General features: G+C 42.3%; 1 protein-coding gene across 2 annotated transcripts in view; it reads right to left on the bottom strand.

Moving 5' to 3' along the window:
* Nucleotides 1–16,726, bottom strand: part of ARHGEF26 (Rho guanine nucleotide exchange factor 26) — a 141,249-nt gene extending 124,523 nt beyond the window's left edge. Inside the window, exons 1-4 of one of the 2 annotated variants that reach the window (XM_040247269.1) lie at nt 16,267–16,333; nt 14,714–15,848; nt 12,990–13,029; nt 9,381–9,526 (exon numbers count right to left, since the gene is read on the bottom strand). In XM_040247269.1, coding sequence (XP_040103203.1) covers nt 9,381–9,526; nt 12,990–13,029; nt 14,714–15,790 — 1,263 coding nt within the window. In that variant the 5' untranslated portion in view covers nt 15,791–15,848; nt 16,267–16,333. Of the gene's footprint in view, nt 1–9,380; nt 9,527–12,989; nt 13,030–14,713 lie in introns of both variants that reach the window. The other variant, XM_040247262.1, reaches the window with a different exon arrangement.
* Between the last annotated feature and the right edge of the window lie 6,802 nt (nt 16,727–23,528).

Below are 23,528 nucleotides of genomic sequence, written 5' to 3'. Positions count from 1 at the left end.
TGATCTTCAAGACTGGAAAATGGAGTCATTATCTGCTGAGAAAAAGAAGAGATTGTGAGAGAAGCTGATTTGGGTGGGAGAGAAGGGAGTGATCAGAAGTCAACTTTTGGACAGGTTAACTTTGAGGTGCGGCTAGATACCAGAAATGAAGTTGGAGATCCTTGTCTGATGCTCAAGGAAAGGTCCAGTCTAGAGATAGAAACCTGGAGATCATCAGAGGCAGATGATGTATTTAAAGCCACCAGACGAGAAGCAATCAAGCTGGAAGTGCAGATCAGGGAGGAGCCCCAAAGATGGAGCCCTGAGACTCCCAACAGTTAGTGACTGGAAGAATGAAGAGGACTCACAAGGAGATCAAGAAGCTCCAGGTACACTGACTTGATCTCAAATCCCCTGACCCTCTATCACCTCAAAGGGTCTGTGTACGTGATGTTTCCCTGCCTGGGACTCCTCCACCCTGCACCCACCCCCTCCAACAACAAATCTGACCTGACATTTATCTGGTAGCTGATCAGATGGCAGCTCTCGTCACCTTCCTTGCCACCTTCCCTTGACTGAGAACAATGTGCCCAAACAAATGCCCTTCCCCACAGGATCTCAGAGCAGCACAAGCACAGTCTTTATGGCAGTCACACAGCAATTCTGCATGTATTTACGGGATTATTTGGTGTCTGTCTTACCAGTTAGGGTGTCTGCAAGGACATGAAAGCAGGGTGGGGTCTGTTTGTACTCCATCACCAGTGTCTAGAATAGGTGAAGTTGCTCAGTCATGTCTGACTCTTTGCGACTCCACGGACTGTAGCCTACCAGGCTCTTCCATCCACGGGATTTTCCAGACAAGAGTACTGGAGTGGGTTGCCATAGGGCCCTCCATAAAGAATAGGGGAATGAAGGAATCCTTGATCAACCTCTCCCTCATCAATTTTCTGTTAAATGAAATAAGACCCTCTTTGTGTGGGTCCCAGGTCAAGGTTTTCAGTTGAAACATCTCCTTTTGTACTCATGCCAACCAAAATAAAATTCCCTCGTGCTTGTGTCCTCCCACTTTTCTTGGAGCACCTGTTTCTTCTGCCCCCTACCTCCCCTTAGGGCCTCAGGCATACACACCCATATTTTCACAACCCATTGTTCTCCCCAGAGAATCAATAACATAAATATTGGCACATAAATTAGTGCACTCATTTGCCCTTACTAAGCTCCAACCAGAATATTTATTTTCATTCTCAATCTCTATATATTTCCAGAAAGGGTTATATAGTTCAAGTTCCACCATCACTACAATTGAGAAAAAATGCCATTTCTAATAGTGATATGAACATGAAATGCACTGAGCTATACTGATGTGTCTGTAGTATTTGGAGATAAAAGAAAAAACACTCCCAAACAGGAACTGAAAAAAAAAAACACAAAAATTATAAACACACACTTCAAACATACACATGTGTGTACATTTTTCTAAAGAGAAGGTCTGTGGCTCATAGCTTTTATCAGATTCTCAAAGCAGAAGACAGCTCTAGAAAAGAAAAATGACAAAGTACACATCCATCCCACAGACTAACACAGAGACTAGAAAGAACACTGAAAATCATCATGTATAGACATGAAATAATTAAGACACATTGTTCAGGAAAAGAGCAAGTTTTAATATCTGCACAGGCTTCCTTGGTGACTCAGTGGTAAAGAACCCATCTGCCAACGCAGGAGACTTGAGAGACATGGGTTTGATCTCTGGGTTGGGAAGATCCCCTGGAGTAGTAAATGGCAACCCACTCCAATATTCTTGCCAGTAAAACCCCATGGAGAGAGGAGCCTGGTGGGCCATAGTCCATGGGGTCGCAAAGAGTCAGACACAATTTAGTAACTAAACAACAGCAATAATAGCTGCACAGTATATTATTTATGTAAATGCATGTAATCTTTATTTTTTCTCCTTACATGTATATACATGGATTTTGAAAGGAGTGTTACCAAATTGAGAAGAGCATTGCCTACAGAGAAAGGGAAAGAGACTGAGATTGCAGATATGATCAAGAGAGACTTTGGTCTTATCTGAAATGGTTTTTTTTTCATGGAGAATGTGTTAAGTATTGCTTATATAGTCAAAATTAGCTTTCAAAAATGTTAAGGGAGTACCTTAATTTAATTGTACTCAAATGGCAAGAGAGTAACAGAGCTCTGTCCTTGCCTCAGACTAAGCAGACCCCAGCTCCAGCCCTCTTGGCTGGACCAGGATCTCTGCTGGGGATCTCAGGTCATGCCCACATAGACCTCCAATTCTGTTTATAAAGACACAAACACTCCAGGAGACCTACTGTCCAACTTATAAGCTTGCACCAGTACACGCCTAAAGCCCTGACTGTTTACATGGTGAATACTGAAAGTAAGCCAGATGTGAAAAATGAGAATTATTTTTTCTATTTTTTTAAACATAAAAGATAGATATGATAAAAGACATTAATCACCAATAAAGGTAAAAAAAAAAATTATGAGGCTGCTGTGTTGCAAAAATGTAAATGGAAAATTCTATGACTGAAGAGATTATTTTAAGCAGCAAGTCACTGAACAACTGAAAATTAATTCAGACAAGTGTGAAAATGTATGGGGAAACGATGAAATTTTCAATGACCTCTAAATACTTTAAGCATTTCTGCAAACAGAAGGATATTCAGGTTTATTACATCTGCTGAGCTCTGATTTTCAGTAGAAAACAGTCTGTCTTTTACAATAAACATGGTATAAATTCTAAAAGGATAAGTCCCACCAGATGGAACTGCTAAGACTCCAAAGTGTGTTATAAGTATAATGAAATTATACTTATAATCAAATAGCCAGTTTTCAAATCATCCTTTCTTGTTCGGCAGTTCCAGAAAATCATCCAGAGCAAACTATGTGTGTCTTAGGAGCTAAGTCCAGTTCTCAAGAGATCAAAGTCCTAATTCTAGTTATGAACCTAGCTGGCCACCCTAGGGACAGCTGAAGACATACCTCACAGAACACATACCGAACCAGTTCCAGAATAAAGTGTTTAAAATTTCTGAGCACACTGAAAAAATACGCAAAGCGAGTAGGATTACTGAGAAGCCGCCTGTCAGCAAGTCCAAAGGAATAGTCCAGTAAGAGGGTGACTGACTATATGAGGCATGTATCTGGTGACTGCATTCGGTATTGAACCCAGGTAGAGTGTTTGCCTATGTGCTTGTTCTTGTCTCTGGAGCCTGAACACCCTTGTCAAAGGTACCTGGCATGTCAAGGCTATGGGAATTACACAAACACCCTATGGCAAACAAATGGGGTCAGGGCTCAGCTGGCAAGTGTGGCTTTGGGACTGTCACCAAACTTAACAAATACTAGTTTCGCAACTGTCATTTTTTCAATCTAACGCATAGTACCTCATAGGGGGAAGGGTCGAGTTATGACAAAAGGCAAAATGACTCCAGGCAAGGTTTATTTTTTATTTTCTGTAATACTGTAAAGCCTTCCGGGATCCTATGAAAGGATAAAACTTATTAAAAACCTGAAGCTCTCTGCTATGCACGTGGCACTAACTGCTACAGGTACATAGTGTTCTATCGCATACCAGTAACACAATCAATATTTTTCTTCAAACCCACAAGCCCAGAAATCCAAGCACTGTGGTCTTAGTCCCCACAGTGCCAGTTTAGGTGAGTTGTAGGGTAAATCACCTGTGGATGGCAGGTTCCTTTGTCTCTGGGTACAGATCTCCAGAGGACAGAAAATTAGTTTTTCAAATTGAAACCTCAAATTTCATTTTAAACCAAGAAAAACCTAAAAACCACGATCATTTAAGTTCTCTTGCATACATCAGCATTCCCCAAGACCTGAAGTGAAAGTGAAGTCACTCAGTCGGGTCTGACTCTTTGCAACCCCATGGACTGTAGCCTAACAGGTTTCTCCGTCCATGGGATTTTCCAGCCAAAAATACTGGAGCACATTGCCATTTCCTTCTCCAGGAGATCTTCCTGACCCAGGGATTGAACCTGGGTCTCCCACACTATAGGCAGACACTTCACCATCTGAGCCATGAGGGAAGCTCAAAGAGCAGCAAAAAGTTATGTTCCCTGGAATGAAGATATCCTCTATTTCCACTGAAGAAAAGATTGACGCACTCTGACAATCAAGTAAAGGAAAAGTAAGTCTGGCACCATCTGATGACATTAAGGAGCCCAGGTTGTGTTCCTGACACCGGAGAACACCCCACTTCTACGCAGGGGGGACCTGTCAACAAAGCCACATTGCTACACACATTCACCAAGTCACTGTAATCTAATGAGGGAAGCCTGCGGCAGCCTAAACTTTCTCTACTATGTTGAGGCCCAATTAAATGCCTCTCTTACTCATTCCTAGGTGACCACAACACTCCAGTTAAACCTGTCGCAACACCTTACACGGAGAACCACCTCTTGACTGTATGGCTGTCCAATGAAAGTGAAGGAGATGCATCATAAACAAATGCACTAAGACAAATTACACACAGACTGAAGGTTTCAACACCTTACAAAACAAGCAGAAGTGACTGCAAATTGCTGCTCTTTTAAAGTCTCCCACACACTGGATGCTTCTTACAGTTAACTGGTAAGAAAAGTTGCATCATCTCAGGAGGCAGTCAGGAGTTGGCAACAGAGATAAGAGGTTTTCACAGCATAGGACAATCAACAGCAGCTAACACACAGGTGTGCTCATAAGCAGCCCCTCCCAAGTAGAAAGTCAAGGTAGATCCAAATAGAAAGGGTTTTTTTTGCCAGAAAACCCTTTGTTCTACTCCCTATCTGGAATCAAGGTCTCACTCAGAGAAGAGTTTTGTGTTAAAGACTGGATGGGGACGATCTTATTTATTTGGTATTATTAAAAATTAAGCATGGAAAGACGATGCAAAAAAATACAAAAAGTCTAAGTGCTCCAAAACCTGCCTTAAACACTGCAGCCCCTTTACAAGAAGAAATCAGGGCACAATATCAGACAAAGATAATGGAGGTGCTGACTGCTTATGGAAAATATCCTGACATTTTTCATAATTCACAAAGCCTCTTTTCTTTAGGGTCCTAACTGCAACCTGGATATTTACTAACTACTAGAATTTTTAAAAAGTAATGGCTGCTTTTTGTTGTTAAAAGTATCCAGTTTTAAAAAAAGCCAAAGTGGACTGCCACTTTTTAGTGGACAGGAAACTCATGTGGGAAGAACAGAATAGAACTTCAGAACAGTAATGACACCTGGGGAGGCCAGAAGGAGAAAAGGACTGGAGAGGAGGATGGTTAACAGGATCTGCCTTAAAAACTAGAGGCCTGAATATTAAAATGTTAACATCTGTTCAAGCTAGTACTTGTGTGGCAGGTACCTGGAGATCTATTACACAAACTCACATGTTAGTTTATCTGCACGCTTGCCCTCTTGCCTTTCGAGTTGGCCCACACTGTCTGTGGAGTGTGTTTCTCTCTAAATAAATCCACGTCTTACCTATCACTCCGTCTCTTACTGAATTCCTTCTGCCACAAGACAACGAGAACTTCAATAAATCCTGAGACCAGGCATGATCTCAGTTAAAAGACCACGAGTTCAAGTTCCAGATCTGGGATGTGGCTAGGGTCAAGTCCTGGACTATAGGTTCAAGGCCCAATTTGAATTACATGGTTTCAGAGGGTATATTACAGATGAAACGACTTAAGAAATATGATTAAGTAATCACAATGTATGTTCTTATGCAGATTTCCATTTAAATAAATCTTAAAAAAATATGAAAATTGAGAAAATGTGAATACTGACTGGGCATTGGATGGTATTAAGAATTTCTTTCTGAATTTTTAATTGTAGCAATTTTGATTATTTTTTATTTTAAAAATCTGTATTTCTCTGAGCTATATAATGAAATATTATTTACAGATAATTTTTCTGCATGCTTGAAGTTGTTGTTGTTCAGTTGCTAAGTTGTGTCTGACCCTTTGCAACCCCAGGGATTATAGCCTGCCAGGCTCCTCTGTCCATGAGATTTCCCAGGCAAGAATGCTAGAGTGAGTTGCCATTTCCTTCTCCAGGGGATCTTTCCAGACCAGGAATCAAACTCACATTTCCTACACTGGCAGGTGGATTTTTTACACTGAGCCACCAGAGAAGCCCCAAGCTTGAATTAAAAAAAAAATAAAGAAAACTTAAAGTGTTTAAAAGTGAAACAGAGGCACAGAAGGGCCAAAGAAAACGCTGGCTCGTGCCCAAGTGATGCAAAGGGCAAAGTCCAATCATGATGCTTTGGTTAAATGTAATTGCCAAGCAACACAATAAATACACATAAGCCCTGGGAACATTCAAATCCAAGATAACACAGTTCTGCAGTCAGAATCTACATTTTATCACCAGATAGTCTTCTAATATCAATTTTGTTAACAAAAGGCACAACAGTACATTGAACCTTTGCCAAATAAAATGCATGCCCATATTTGAAGTATTGAAAGTTTGAAAGATACAAAGTGTTATTTTAATTTCCATATGTTAATCTAAATGAAAGCCAAACTCCAGGAAGCATAAATATGGCAGCCTGGCTTTCGGTACTAAAGCTAAGTTGGAGAAGTGTGTAAGTGACAGAGAAGTACATGTTTTTGTTGAGCATTCAGAGATCAACAGCAAGATTTAGGCCTGGGCTAACAAATACAGCTGCTGCCCTAGAGAGAACTCAAAAAATTCAGTTTTCTTCTCGAGAATCCCCTACAAAATGGGCTATACCAACAACAGAAGGACAGTCATTTAGGGTCAACTTGGCCTGTTATGTTGCCAACAAAGGTCCATCTAGTCAAGGCTATGCTCTTTCCAGTAGTCATGTATGGATGTGAGAGTTGGACTATAAAGAAAGTTGAGTGCAGAAGAATTGATGCTTTTAAACTGTGGTGTTGGAGAAGACTCTTGAGAGTCCCTTGGACTGAAAGGAGATCAAACCAGTCAATCCTAAAGGAAATCAGTCCTGCATATTCATTGGAAGGACTGATGCTGAAGTTGATACTCCAATACTTTAACCACCTGCTGCAAAGAACTGAATCACTGGAAAAGACCCTGATGTTGGGACAGATTGAAGGCAGGAGGAGAAGGGGATGACAGAGGATGAGATGGTTGGATGGCATCATCAACTTGATGGACATGAGTTTGAGTAAGCTCCGGGAGTTGGTGATAGACAGGGAAGCCTAGCGTGTGACAGTCCATGAGATCAAAAAGAGTCAGATACGACTGAGTGACTGAACTGAACTGGCCTGTGTGGGGGCCTCCCAGGTGGCACTAGTGGTAAAAAATCTGCCTGCCAATGCAGGAACATAAGAGACACAGGTCTGATCCCTGAGACAGGAAGATCCCCTGGAAGAGGGCAGGGCAACTCACTCCAGTACTCTTGCCTGGAGAATCCCATGGATAGAGAAGCCTGGTGGGCTACATACAGTCCATGGGGTCGCAAAGAGTCAGACACAACTGAGCAACTACTGGCCCAGAGATAGTCTTGGGCTCATGAAACATTTTTTAAAACTTAAATTAGGATGATACTTGAAGGGACTTCCCTGGTGGTCCAATGGCTTAGATTCTACAATCCACATGCAGGAGCTGGACTTTGATCCCTGGTCAGAGAACTAGATCCCACATGCTACAACTAAAGATCCTGCATGCTGTAACAAAGATTGAAGATCATGAGCCGCAAGTAAGACCTGGCACAGCCAAATAAACAAACATTAAACAAAACAAACAAACAGGATTTTGCCATTGTTGTTCACTCACTGAGTTGTGTCCGACTCTTTGGGACCCCATGGACTGCAGCACACCAGACTTCCCTGTCCTTCAATATCTCCCAGAGTTTGCTCAAACTCAAAAGTCTGACTTTCTGTATTCTCTTTTCTAAATATCAGAAAATATAGCAACACTGAACTAGTTTGAACTAAGTGGCAGCTGTTCAACTTATACAAGGCCTGTGGATCACATTTCCCGCCACTCCCCATCACTCACACTCACCAGCATCACTTATAACACTACTTGGCCTGCCTCTCCATGGGCATTTTAATCTGTGGTGTAACACTAAGGATGTCACTCCGTGGTGTGATGCTGAAAATACATAATTTCCCCTTAGCACAAAATTAGGGGGTAGGAGGGAGACAGAAGAAAATGTTTGGTGTCTTGAATTCTGAATTCCAATACAGTGCAGAGAGGGGAGGAAAAACCTGAGCCAGATGTCATCTCCATAATCACCACACATGCATTTCCATGGTCAAGTTTACAAGTGCTTCTTCACTTATGCTGAAGGGTTCCCCAAGTACGTGAGATTCCTGATTCTGAACTATGCTCATTTTGGCTTAAGCGAGAATCACTTCTGCTTCCATATTGCTAAAGGACTCACGGAGGTGCATTGGCTTGTTTTTCATGCAACATCCCCACAACCCAAGCCAGTTATGGGAACTCTTTGCTACCTACAAATGCTGTACCCAAACTCACATCACGTAAACGAAGCATCACACTGTCACACTGTTAAGCCAGGAGGAAAAAAAATTATGGCTAAAAACTAAAGTGGTTTGATGCAGAGAGGAGAATTTACTCATCAATACAAAAATAAGTATCAGACACTGGCCCACAAAAGATGCACACGTAGAGACAGGACAGAATGCCATTCATTAACCAATTTCAAGAAAATATAAATGTGTCTCTATCAAATGAAATTTCCAAGGAAGAAGTGTAACACATTCCCTGTTTTACGTAGGTACTATACATACAAACATCATACATACATATATATTACTGTCATTCAGTTGCTAAGTCATGTCCAACTCTTTATGACCCCAAAGGACTGTAACCCGCCAGGCTCCTCTGTCCATGGGGATTTTTCAGGCAAGAATACTGGAGTGGATTGCCATTTCCTTCTCCAAGGGATCTTCCTGGATCAGGGATGGAACCTGAGCCTCCTGCATTGGTAGGTTCATTTTTTACCACTGAGCCACCAAGGAAGCCCCCAAACAGATGCATACACAGTCATAATTATGACACAGTTTAGATATATTAAGAGATATTAAGCTATCCCTTAATATAGATATATTAAGCTACCACTAGATACACACTATATAAAAAAACAAGAAAATATACCGAGCAAGACGAGTTTCCAGAGTCCATAGTACATCAGTCTTAAAGCACTTAATTTTATAAAAACATGATACATTTTCCTGATCAGAATTGTCAAAGTTCACTTTCTCACTGCAGAGTTTCAAGAAATATTTCACAATATAAAAGGATGACTCTTTCTCCTTAGGATTACAGGATCACTGGTAGAAAAAATTAAAACCACAACCAGGTATAATTTCCACAACTTGGTCTCTTCACTCTCACAGATAGAAAAACAGAAGGTACACACTCACTGCAGTGAGCTGGCTCCACGTGGACCTCAGAGGCTTGTGGTGAATCACAATTTTTTCATCGGATTTCTGTTCTTTCGGCTCTGACTCCTCATCAGAGTCAATGTCAAGGGCCTTTTCTTTGTAGTTCTGATACAGGACAGCATTTTCTGCAAAAAAAAAAAAGAACCAAACCCTACACATCACTAATTGTCACCCCCCCCCATCATGTTGCTACTTGTTCTAAAGAAACATGATCAAAGAGTCATGATCAAAAATTTATTTTCCTACTCATACAGCTCTATCCCCCATTCATCTGCAGAGGACAGGAGGTGCCTGTACATCAAATGCCAACTGAAGCAAAGTTTCCATGACTCTGTCCACCACTCATGAAGGTCATGTCTATTACATTACTGTTTTTTAGGTTAAATTGAATCTACACCCTTTTATTTTTCGATTTAACAAACACTTATAGTACATCTACAATGTGCCAAGGGCTGGGAGTAAATAGAAAATAAAAGACACTTTCCGTGCCCTCATGAGCCAAAAATTTAATGAGAAATATATAAAAGTCAGTCATTCATGAATTCATTCAACTGATACTTAGAAAATGTCTACTAGAAGCCAGTAAATGCTAGGTGCTGGGGATACAACAAAGAACAACAACAAAAAAAGAGAAAAATCTCATTCTTCAAGGAGCTGACAGAGTGATGAAAGAATGGCAATAAATAAACAAGCAACTTTTATAATATGGCATATGCTGAAAAGTAACATGGCGAAAAATGAAACAGAGAAAGGGTGTTATGAAGGGTGATACGTAGATTTTAAACAGGGTAGTTTAGGAAGGCCTCATAGAGGTGACATTGAAGCAAAGATCTAAAAGAGGTTAAGAAAAGAAACCATCTATACAACTGGCAACAACAGAGACATCCGCAAACAGAGACAACAGCAAGTACAAAGGCCCTGGGGCAGGAGTCTGCTTGGTGTGTCTTACAATATGTACAACGATCGATCGGCAAGGAGGCCTGTGTGGTTGGAATAAGTTAAGGGAGGGGAGGAAGTATAGGAGATGGGGGTTGGGATGAATAGAAGGCTGACCATATAGGGTCTTGCCTCAATGCCATTGAAAGGACTTTTGTTTTTTACTCTAAGTAAGACGGCAAGTCATTTTAAGGTTGAGGACACCATGATCTGCACAAATACATATCTACAAATCAAAAGATTTATACACAAGTGCTCTGAGAACAGACTGTCAGCAGGACATGATTTAGTCTGGGGGTCAGAGAAGTGTTAATGAAGAAAGTCTTAAGATCTGAAAGCTGAGAAACCACAGAGCTACAGAAAAAACCACCTCCAAAAGCAAGAGGAAATAAATTACCTTAGAAGAATAAAAGAGGTTATGAACTGGAGTGTAGGTGTCAATCAGACAAAGGGTGTAAGGTGAGTTTAGGGAGAAGAGCCAGACAGTTCAAACCAGACAGAGTTTTGCAGTCTGTTAAAGAACTGGGTTTTATCCTGAGCCCAAAAGCCAGAGTTTCTTTCATACTATAAAGGTTATTTTTTTTCCTGACTGCAATGAAAATCCACTGAAAGACATTTTTAGATTGGAACAGGAAAACATTGACTAATTAAGAAACTAATTAGGATGCTCTTAAAGTGGTCAGTGAAAAGCAGTGGAGACTTGAGGGGGTTGGACTGGATACAGGGGTCAGACTGGCTGTGGTGGTCAGGATATTTTCTAACTCTGTTAAGTCCCACAACTGAAGTGGAAGAAGGGAACTCCAGAAGAGATTCAGCTTTAGTGGAAAGATTGTGAGTTTGGTTTTGGAACATACTGAGTTTGAAATGCTTTCCCCATCTACTGAGGCCAGCAAACATCTGCCTCATTTCTCATCAGCTATGGCATGTTCTGTATGCATCATCACTAAATACTGAGAGTTCATGCAAGATTTTACTGTTCTTTGATTGGTCTGCATATGATAGCAGAGTGTAAGGGTATAGATCTCTGTAGAACCCTTTAAAGTACTTAATGTATGACATAAAGTACATTTGGACATTGTTGATATGATGTCTCATTCATCTCACAACAATGTAGGCAATTATTAGCTTCATTTTACACAGGATAAAACAGGCTCAGTGAAGTTGAGAGGCTTGTTTAATGTCACTCAACTGATGAGTGAAGCAGCAGAACAGAAACTCAGGTCTCTGGTTCCAATATCACAGGATCTTACCACTCAACCACACAGCTTCCTGACTTACATTCTTGTTAGTCATCAACTGCTAAGACTCCTGCATTCCTCATGTACATATATGTGAAAAAGAATGTCTAGGTCATCATATTCAAGAAGAGACGAGAGGGTGCACAGAAACAGCTCCTCGTAAAAGCAAACAGCATAAAACTAGTTACAATGAAGGTCTGTCCTCAGACTTCAAAAAAGCTCAACATTTTTAACTATTTGAAGCAAAGGTCCCAAAACTAATGCCAAATTCCAGAAGATGCAAAATATCTCTCATGATTGATATTAGATAGATGCTCAGTTCACTTCACAGTCATAACAGGGTACAAGAGAAAGCAAAGTGTGTGAGAACCAGTTGTCTCTCCTGGTCCTGGCTGTGTGACAGTGGGTGGATAAGGTACTAAGCCTCTTTGAGATTCCAGATTCCTCGGTTATAAAATCTGGACGAGGACTTTATCCCAGCCAGCAAAAATCCTATATCTGGGTTTCTTCCCCATAGAAAACATTTTTCTAAGACGGATACAATAAATACATTTTTATAAACTGGTCATATTTAAATGATAAAATGGGAACTGAGTTTTATAAAAATGATATGGGGAAATGTTTTGTAATCAGCCAAGTTGATACAACTCTGGGTGGTTTTATCTTTGATTTACTTACAGAGAGGCATACCCTTCTTCACTGTTCTTTTAAACGCAGGAAAATCTTAACATTTCAAAGAATGACAGGAAGTAACTACCCTCCCCTCCACCACACTCCCCCAGCTCTACAAGCTCTTCTGGTCCACTGACACTGGATCCATTTATACAAAGTCCCCTCATCTGATTAGGGTCTGAACACCTGGTGAAAGCTGCTTTTGTTTCTGCGATCCTTCATAAAAACACTATATGAGGTCAAAACTCTTAGCAATAGGGTTCTGTGAATGAAGCAAGTTCGATTTCCTCCAAATTGAAATTTGGTTATGAAACCATATTAATATATTAAAATGTAGAAATATGGGGATAAGAACGTTAAGTCAAAGGAAATATGACCTAAGGAAATACGGACGTAAGATCTACATGCCAAACCTTCAGAATTTTAAATTGAAGAGCTAGAGTTTATCCTTAATCTTTCTTCATTTTTTGAGGGAGGTGGGGATGGAGCCAGAGTAGAGGAGAATTAAAAATCCCAGAACACTGGTCTGACAAAGTCATCGGCTTACAAAGAATGCTATTAATTTTATTCACTGCTGGTATTACTGGATGAAAAGTTAGCTTAGTGCAGAGCTTTGTGCTGTATAATTTGAGAAGTTGTACATTTTTCTCATCTTGTGTTTTTGTTACTTCGTTGGGTTTCAACTTATAATTGATATTCCACATTGAAACAGCAATAAAAGTCTGGAAAATCAAATGCTTACCTTCCCCATCAAATGTTCCTTGTCCTTTCAGCATTTTTTTCTAAGAAACAAGAAAAGCAAAAAGAGGAAAAGCAAAGCAAACTATGTATGAATGAGCCAAACAGAAAATACAGCTATTTAAAGAAAAAGTACTTTTTTTGTGGTCACATTCATCAGATTTCCAACAGCATGCACAGATGATCCCTGGAGCAGTCATATGACTACTACCACTCACTAAAAAGATGAAATAAAATGTACAATATCCCCCACGCTCAGCCAATACAGCTTGAAAATCCTCAAATGACCAATAGTTTTTAGCTTATTACTGATGATTCACCATCACTGTTAAACTGAACTCTGCTATACTTCCAGAGTTGGAGCAGGGAGGAGGGGGGAAGCACAAAAAATGTTATGTAATTTCTTTACTTAGAAATTAGTTTGCTTAGTCGCTCAGTCATGTCCTATTCTTTGTGACCGCATGAGCTGTAGCCCTTCAGGCTCCTCTGTCCATGGGACTTTGCAGGCAAGAATACTGGAGTTGAGAAGACATTCCCTTCTCCAGGGGATCTTCCCAACCCAGGGATTGAACCCAGGTCTCCTACATTGCAGGCAGATTCTTTACCATCTGAGCCATCAGGGAAGCTCACTCACGATTCACCACCACTGTTAAACTGAAATTTGTTAAACTTGCAAAGTTGGAGGGGGAAAAAAATACACATAAAATGTTATGTAATTTAAGGCCATGGGACCTAAAATAAAACAGGCTCACTTGTGTATTACATATGTGACATTTATATAGACTGGTTCCAGCTTTCTGATTAATCAGGAAAAGATGTGGCTGCCAAAATGAATTTCTGCCCTATTACTGAGATCTGTCTTGTGTCTGGAGAAGGCAGCACATGCACACTCCAAAATCTCCTTCCCTAGTCTTCCCTATTTCTTTATGTCATATTTGGTAATATTTTAAGGAGTGCAACTCCTAGGTCTTTATCCGGGAGCAACGCCACACCATTCAATCCAACCTGAAGTTTCAAGCTACAAACTTGTTAAATGCACTCAAGGGTTAAGTGGGCACAAAATGGGAATGAGATGCAACCAAAGCCACTGGTGAAAGAAGCCAGAAATAAAGATGACAAACTATGTCTTTTGTGATTCTGGCAATTGACTTTTAAGATTCACATTTTACCTGGATGGTATTTAGTATGTGATCATTACAGAAAGGAAAAATATTTCAGTAATTAAATCACTAATGTAAGTACTTAAAATAATCAACCGGCTGAAAGGAAATCAGTGTTTTCCTGTATCAGCTGTGGTGAATCAGCGATCAGTAACTGACACTTCTAAACAAGCACCACACTGGCCTGACTACATAATCAAGAGTGCAGATCCACGCCTGTCTGCCACCCCCTTTGCAGCTACCTGTATTAAAAGTGTTCAAAATTCACTCCACCAATACGTAATTTGCCGGGTTTTTTCTCCTACTTGTCCCCCACATTTTGCCGAACTTAGAAAATGAATACAGTGGTAAGGGTTTCAGTTCCTCCCATAAAACTGCATTACCCTGGGCTGTGCCTACCAGCAATAAAATGGCCAAGAGATAAATGTGCAGGGGTCTGATCAACAAACAATAACATTAAAAAAGAACAATAACCTTTGGTTCCCTCTGTGCCCCTCCTCCCCACTCCAAACATCTTCACTGGCGGCTTAATGACTGCCTAACATGCGACACTCTTGCCCACTTTTACCTTTATCCTTCCCAGGCTGGAAAACTTCTCCTTGTCTTCCATCACTGCTTTCAGAACCGGCTGGGACATCCTGTTCTTCTTCTTCGAAGTGCCAGGACTGTCAAAATCAACGCCACTGACCACCGCCCTGCGATAGGAGGTGGACCGCAAGCCTCTCCGCAGAGACCCCGGGCTGTCCAAGTCGTGCTCCGCCTCGCCCTCGTCCTCTGCTGGGCCCAGGGGGGCCCCAAGGCCCTCCACCATGCTGCGCACCTTGAGCAGTCTCTTGTGAGGTTCCACGTTCAGATTGTTGGATTTACTTATTTTAATTTCCGAGGCCAAGCTCTTCGGAATGATCTGCTGTTTTCCCACTTTGAGGGCGGCGGGGCTGTTTGTGCTCAAAACCACTGAAGGATTCTCCAAGAGTTCGTTCTCCGGTGAGGGCAGCCTTTGGAGCGGCAGTTTTTGTTCCAAAGACCTTTTGGGGAGCGAAGGAGAGAGTCTCGAGGTTCCTCGCTCAGGGTCCTTAGCCATGTTGCCGGAGAGCGAACCGGCGCATTGGGAGGAGATAGGGGAAAGCCCATTTGCAGCCGGAGAAGGCAGGGGGCTGGTGGGGAATCCGGTCTTGTCCCCCTCGGGGTTGCAGGGGGAGGGCGCTCGAGGAGTCCGCGGGGAGTGCAGCGGCTGAGGCGCGGGCTTGGTCACTGTGCCGTTCGCTGGGGACTTGGGGGAGCCGCCCGACGCCACTCTGGGGACTTGGGGTGACTTGGACCGTCGAAGCCGAGGAGAGACAGCCCTGTACTCCTGGGAGACGGTCCTCCCATTGGTCACCGCCCTCCGATGGGCGCATATAAGCAGGGGGCTCCTCTGGACCGTCCTGCCGTCTGAGGTGCCGGGCACTTCGGCCAGAGTCTGCGCCTCAGGGAGCGTCTCTCTCTCCTCCACCGGGAAATCCGTGATCAGCAACCCGCTGGGGCTCTGATAGGACTGGGGCCTCGGCTTGCTCCGGCCCAGGAGCTGGGGCTGAGGGGTTGAACGCCTCCGCCACAAAGGGGTTAAGCTGTTGCTGGAAAAATCCACTTCGCTCTCGGTGTTCATAGCGGAGCCTCAAGGGTCAGCCCCCGGGGGGTGGGGGACAACACCTAGTCAGTCTTGCCTAAAGAGGAAAGAAGTCATGGAGCTTGGCCTCCGGACTACTAGGCACGCCTTGCAGACGCGCGCGCTCTGAGCCCGGGGATCACCGGGCTGCCGAGGGACACAACTGCGTTCAATTACCCACCCTTTCTGGGGCAAAAACTGCGCCCACCGCGGCGAGGGGTCCAGTACAGAAACCTGGGTCGCGCCCAGGCGAATTAATCCAATCACCTCCGCGCCCCTCTCGCGGCCCAAGACCACCCGCACAGAAACAGACCGCCACCAAATCGCCGGTGCAAACTGATGCGCAGGAAACTTGGGACGAGTTCAGCTTTCTTGGGAAACTCGTCGCGGGACGCTCCCCTCCGCCGCCATCCAGCGGCCTGCCCCCGCCGTAGGTTCTCTAGAGCTCCAGCAGCCCGTCTCCCAGGTGGATTTACCTTCAGGGCTTTGTAGAGCCCAGGGCCGACGAGCACCCCCGCCCAGTGGGTGGCCCGGGTCCCGGACCGAATCCTTGCAGCGGGAGCTCTGGAGAGCTCAGCAGCCGACCCAGCGTCGGCTCCGCCCCCAAGCTTGATCCCGCCTACAGCATTGGCCACGCCCCGGCCCGCCTCAGTCGCTGCCTTCTGGGAGCCGCTGCCTTCCCGCCCGCCCTGGTCTCGTTAAAAAACTCAAGCGCACCTGGGCTGTGTGCTGAGCTCCAGGTTCCCGGCCGCGAGATGCGGGGAGGGGGTGGCGTGGGAGCTGCGGGCGCGCAAGGCTGTTGCCCGGAGCACAGCGTGGGAACAAAAGTAGGAGCCCTGCCAGAATGTAATTAGCGAAGTCCTGGGCCCCCAGGGGATCTCTCCGGTAGAAGCTCGGAATGCCGAGCATAGTAAGGTGCGTGAAGCTGGAACTCGTAGCTCTGAACGCGGAAAGCCAGGCGCCTCTCAGTCATTCGGGTGGTCTTAAATCCGATGCCCTACTCCCCTGCTTAAAATATCTTATGGACTGATAGGCTTGCTTGTGGCTGGAGTATTTCTGGAGAGATACTTATAGCCAGTTCGGGGGAGGACAACTGGGTGGCTAGGAAACCGGAGGGACGGAGTGTTTTCATTCAGTCATCTTCGGATCTTGTATGCTTTACCTATTAAAAGTAACCATAATTTAAATTCAAAAAAAAAAGCGTATTGGTTTCTAAGTGTACACAGGATAAAATTCAAAATCCTCTCCAAGGCCCTATAGGACTTGGCAGCTGAGCACGAGGGCATGAACAGGAAGTGCTTACCTCTGTAGCCTATCTTCCCCTACCCCCTACAGCTCATTTTAGGCCATACCCACCAAGTTTGACAGCCTCAAACCTTCCCTTTTGTTTCTCCTTGACCTTCTGACCTGTCCGTCAGAGAGGACTTCCCTCCTGAATCTGATTATGGCTATGCTTATTTACTTTCCCGGCCACGTTTTCTCATCTATAGACACTCATTGCAAATGTATTTAATCATGTATTTAGTTTTATGTTTATTATCTGCTTTCTCTTCTTTTGACTGAAAGCTGCAAGAGGGCAGAGGCCATGTTTCTTTATTGCCCCCTCTGTATTCCAGGCACATAGAGTGGCACTTAATGAATATTTGTCGAATGAATGAATTATGAATGAATGAGAGGGTGACCTGAATGAAGACAGTGACCAACCACCGCAGAGTGCTCTGTTGCCAAGTAGTAGAAAGTTGGCTGTGTCCTGGACAAGCTCCAGCAATGTGAGAAGAATAAGGCAAACTTGAGAAGACAGATTTAGAACATAAGATCTGTGTAATTAATTCTATTACCAAGACATATGGGCTGTTCTCCAAACTCTCTTTTTTTGCATTCACAAATTCAACAAGGGGTGTACTGCACATCCACAGATTGTTCCTGTTTTCCCTGGATAGGTTGAATTTGATGACCAAAAATAGTAAAAGGCAATTTCTGGGTGGTGATGAGATGAATGTTTTTCATGCTTATTTATACTTTGCTATACTTTCCAAATACTGTACATTAAATATATGTTACTTTGATTTGATATGTTTTCATAAGTAGAAGAAATGGCATCAAAATATTTATAAGAAATTTTTCTAAAAAAAGAAATTTACCAAATATTTTGGTTAGAAGATATGGCTGATTATATACTTATACCTACCCACTTTTTAACATAGGGTATTTTTCATACTAACTTGTATTACTTGTATATTGGGAAAATATAATAAAGTTAATTTTTAAGGTGCTTAGTTAATGACAGATGAAGTATTATCCAATTCAGGATGCAATCTGTGACTTACATTAAGAAGTTTTAACTGGTGATGTGAGAAAGTAGCTTCTCTTCAAATTATGCTATTTCTGCAAATAAGCGTAACTGATGATTATGAAGAAATTGCAGGATATTCCTACCTCATTCCTAAGCAACAACATAATACCCACCAAAACAACAACAAGGAAGAAACATGAAGTTCTATTCCTTCATTAAGCTTTGAAATCCACAGATCTACTGCCCATTTTACGGTCCATTCAATTTATCATAATTATTCAAATCTAGGACATCTTTGCGGAGAAGGCAATGGCAACCCACTCCAGTACTCTTGCCTGGAAAATCGCATGGATGGAGGAGCCTGGTAGGCTGGAGTCCATGGGGTCGCTAGGAGTCAGACACGACTGAGCGACTTCACTTTCAATTTTCACTTTCCACTTTCATGCACTGGAGAAGGAAATGGCAACCCACTCCAGTGTTCTTGCCTGGAGAATCCCAGGGATGGGGGAGCCTAGTGGGCTGCCGTCTATGGGGTCTCACAGAGTCGGACATGACTGAAGCGACTTAGCAGCACCAGCAGCAGCAGGACATTTTTGATAGCATGTGCTATCAAGAAAAAAAAAAGAGCTGTGAATTAAATTATGACACAGTGTGTTGTTACATAGGATCTTTTTAATACTTATGATGGTTTTAAATTTAGATATGATTTTTTTTCAGTAATGTACGTATTTAGAAAAGGAAAATATAAGCAAAATAAATTGATCAAATATTTCTACAAATTCTGTACATGAGTCTAATTTTCCTAAATCCCTCTTCACACAGAACATCACGTTGCTTGTCTACACAGTATCATTGATATACATGCAGTATTTCCTAAAAGGATGGCCTAACCATATCTCTGGGATTTGCTTCCTGGCCAGACATTCATTCTTCAAGTTTGATGCTGGCACATTCCTATTAGATTAAAAGCATAGTTTGTTCAACTGAATTATATGTCACTACAACCTATGTAGGGCTTCCCTGGTAGCTTAGCTGGTACAGAATCCACCTGCAATGCAGGAGACCCTGGTTCAATTCCTGGGTTGGGAAGATCCCACTCCAGTATTCATGGGCTTCCCTGGTGGCTCACATGGTAACGAATCTGCCTGCAATGCGGGAGACCTGGGTTCAATCCCTGAGATGGAAAGATCCCCTGGAGGAGGGCATGGCAACCCATTCCAATATTCTCACCTGGAGAATCGCCATGGACAGAGGAGCCTGGCGGGTTACAGTCCATGGGGTCGCAGAGAGTCAGCCACGACTGAGCAACTATGCACAGCATAGTACAACCTACATATCCTCTCTATTAATGGCCAGGAAGAAGTTTCTGACAAACTGAAGTTCCAGGCCCTCGCTGCAATCCTGTGTGATCCATGAGTTGGTTATATTACCCTCTTGTTCCTTTGAAATTTTTTTCATCTAATCTGACACATCTGGCAATTTCTCCTACCTTCAACTGCAGTTCTTAGCATATGGTTTTGACACATGTATTAAATTGCATAGAACTCAGTGAAATGATGACAATTCAAATAGTTATAACTATGTTCACAAATGCAAAGGCAATGCCAACTATATCAGGACTGCCCCATGGCCAATGGCTATTTCTTAACATTATAGTAAGATAAGGTCGCTGGTGATGCAGTTGGTAAAAAAAAATCCACCTGCAATGCAAGAGGCCTGGGTTCGATCCCTGGGTTGGAAGATCTCCTGGAGAAGAAAATGGCAACCCACTCCAGTATTCTTGCCTGGGAAATCTCATGGACAGAGGAGCCTGGCAGGCTACAGTTCATAGGATCACAAGAATCAGACATGACCTAGCGACTAAACCACCACTACCACCACCACCACCATCACCACACACCTCAGTTTCAGAGATGTTAAAAATGTGAGACCAAAATGCTTCTTAGAATTGGAGAAATACAGGTCTGTCTAGTCAAGGCTATGGTTTTTCCAGTAGTCATGTATGGATGTGAGAGTTGGACTATAAAGAAAGCTGAGCGCCAAAGAATTGAGGCTTTTGAACTGTGGTGTTGGAGAAGACTCTTGAGAGTCCCTTGGACTGCAAGGAGATCCAACCAGTCCATCTTAAAGGAGATCAGTCCTGGGTGTTCATTGGAAGAAATGATGCTAAAGCTGAAACTCCAGTACTTTGGCCACCTCATGCGAAGAGCTGACTCATTGGAAAAGACCCTGATGCTTGGAAAGATTGAGGGCAGGAGGAGAAGGGGACGACAGAGGATGAGATGGTTGGATGGCATCACCGACTCAATGGACATGGGTTTGGGTGGACTGTGGGAATTGGTGATGGACAGGGAGGCCTGGCATGCTGCGGTTCACGGGGTCGCAAATAGTCAGACATGACTGAGCAACTGAACTGAACTGAACTGAACTGAAACTATTAGGATGGATACATACACTGGTATTTTCTGATAGTATATATTTTTTAATTTAAAAAGTTTAATTTCTTCCCAGTTTTACTGAGATATCACTGACACATAACATTGCAGTAGATTAAGGTGTACAACATAAAGATCTGATATATGCATTATATTGTGAAGGGCTTCCTTGGTGGCTCAGATGGTAAAGAATCTGCCTGAAATGCAGGAGATCCAGGTTCGATATATTGTGAAATAATTACCACAATGAGTTTAGCTAATATCCCTCACCTTGCATAGCTATAAATAATTTTTCTTGGGAACTTTTAGTTGCTCTCTTAGCAACTTTCAAATATATAACACAGTATTGTCAACTGTAATCACCATGCTATACATTGTATCCCAGAACTTATTTCTTTTATAACTAGAGGTTTGCACCTTTTGACCACCTTCACTCATTTCCCCCATGACATTGAAATATTCAGTGGTATAATACAGGGTCCCAGAGGCAGAGATACCAATCATTGCTATGTTTCCTAAACAAATTTGCCTTTATCACCAATTACATGTCTGGAATAATAATTAGGCTAACTTAAAACTACAGTTGGTTAACTAGTGTTATTACTTTGCAGTTAAATCTCAAGCACTCTTTTTTTTTTGAGGTGGGGGGTGGGGGGTAGGCGTAACAAGCAGCTTGGAGATCTTAGTTCCCTGACCCGATTAGGGATAGAAACTGGGCCCACAGCAGTGAGAGCACAAAATCCTAACTAATAATATTTATTGGGTGCATTTAAGTGTCAAGCACTGGGCCAGTCCTTCCCGAAGTTTGTAATTTGAATGTAACTTGTAACTACATTTGAAACATTAAAATAAAAATTGGAAGGCACCTAAGCTGAGTAATTGCAGCCATGAAATTAAAAGACGCTTAATCCTTGGAAGGAAAGTTATGACCAACCTGCTAAGTCACTTCAGTCGTGTCCGACTCTGTGCGACCCCATAGACGGCAGCCCACCAGGCTTCCCCGTCCCTGGGATTCTCCAGGCAAGAACACTGGAGTGGGTTGCCATTTCCTTCTCCAATGCATGAAAGTGAAAAGTGAAAGGGAATTTGCTCAGTCATGTCCGACTCTTCACGACCCCATGGACTGCAGCCCACCAGGCTTCTTCATCCATGAGATTTTCCAGGCAAGAGTACTGGAGTGTGGTGCCATCGCCTTCTCCAATGACCAACCTAGACAGCATATTAAAAAGCAGAGACATTACTTTGCCAACAAAGGTCCGTCTAGTCAAGGCTATTGTTTTTCCAGTGGTCATGTATGGATGTGAGAGTTGGACTATAAAGAAAGCTGAGCACCGAAGAATTGAGGCTTTTGAACTGTGGTTTTGGAGAAGACTCCTGAGAGTCCCTTGGACTGCAAGGAGATCCAACCAGTCCATCTTAAAGGAGATCAGTCTTGGGTGTTCATTGGAAGGACTGATGTTGAAGCTGAAACTCTAATACTTTGGCCACCTGATGCGAAGAGCTGACTCATTTGAAAAGACCCCGATGCTGGGAAAAAGTGAGGGCAGGAGGAGAAGGGGACAACAGAGGATGAGATGGTTGAATCGCATCACCGACTCAATGGACATGGGTGGGTGGACTTCGGGAATTGGTGATGGACAGGGAAGCCTGGTGTGCTGTGGTTCATGGGATCACAAAGAGTCAGACGTAACTGAGCAACTGAACTGAACTGAAGCTGAGTAAGGTGTATGATAAAGCTTCCTGTTCCCTGAAAGCCTCTATGAAGGAGTTTGGGTGGAAGTGGACCTGAAGAATATGTAAAATGTCATGAGACAGAGGGGAGGAAAAAGATATCTTAGAGCCATGTCCCAGAATGAATAGAAACACAAGGGCATGGCTTGAGAACTAATATTTACTAAGTGCCCAACTATATTTCAGGAACTAATCTCAAATTAATCCTCTCTCCACTTAAATAGGAAGAAGTAGAGGGTCTAAAAGCTCTTCTTGTACTGTTGGTAAGCAGTTGAGTCAGAATCCTATTAATAACTGGGATCTGTCAGTCTCTAGAGCTCTGGAGCTCCACATACCAGAAACTAAAGTCACAAGAACAGGGAATTTGCATTAAGAAGTTGTGGGAGATTGATTTGGCTAAATAGAGACTAGAATGTGGTGTGTGACATAAACTGAGGGGTCTGAATTTTACTTGGATAACATCTGACACTCTGAAAGTATTTAAACTTTGCTATCTTTCAAAATAATATAACTGATAACACCAATCTCAGAGATAAAATAAATAAAAATAAACAGATTTGTTTGTGCATAAAAATAAAATCTACCTAAACCCAAAAAAGCTGAGAGAAATCTTCTCTTGGAAAGAAACTATAGAAAAATATTTAAATATATGCATAACAGACAAATGTTAATATCTAATCACTCATAAATCTTTAAGGAAAAGACTAACAGTGGAAAAATGAGCAGAGTGAGAATAATTTTAGAGTAGACACGAGTGCTTTCTATACATAAAAATACACTCAGCCCCAGTTGGTAACAACAAAATTAAAACAGTAATGAGATCATAGTTTTTCATTCATTAGATCAACAAAGATTTAAAAAAAAAAAAAAAAACCATGGTAAAAGTGCAGGGAAAAGAGGGTCCTGACTCATTCATGCTAAGAATGTAAACAGCTTTTCTGAAAAGCAATTAGATGATACTTAATCAAAACCTTGAAAACAGGCACATCATCCACCAAGTAATTCCATGCCCAGGAAATAATCCTGAGGAAATCATCTTTAATGTGTAAAAATATATATGTTCAAAGATGTCCATTAAAGCATTTCTTACAGTAGCAAAAAAATCAGAATCTGACTCTTTAGCAAGAAATTTGTTAATAAATCATGATGTAAAATGCAACAACCAAAAATAATAGTGTAGACATAAATTACTCATACAAAAAATTCAAAATACTGTATGGTAAGTAGGAGAGAAAAGTTATTTTTGAACGCACTATGCAGAATGTCCTACATTGAGGTT

This window comes from Oryx dammah, unplaced genomic scaffold (genome assembly GCF_014754425.2).
Source record: "Oryx dammah isolate SB20612 unplaced genomic scaffold, SCBI_Odam_1.1 HiC_scaffold_2, whole genome shotgun sequence".
Lineage (NCBI taxonomy): Eukaryota > Metazoa > Chordata > Mammalia > Artiodactyla > Bovidae > Oryx > Oryx dammah.
Note: the sequence above shows the minus strand (reverse complement) of the source record. Positions and strands in the feature narration are given on the sequence as shown.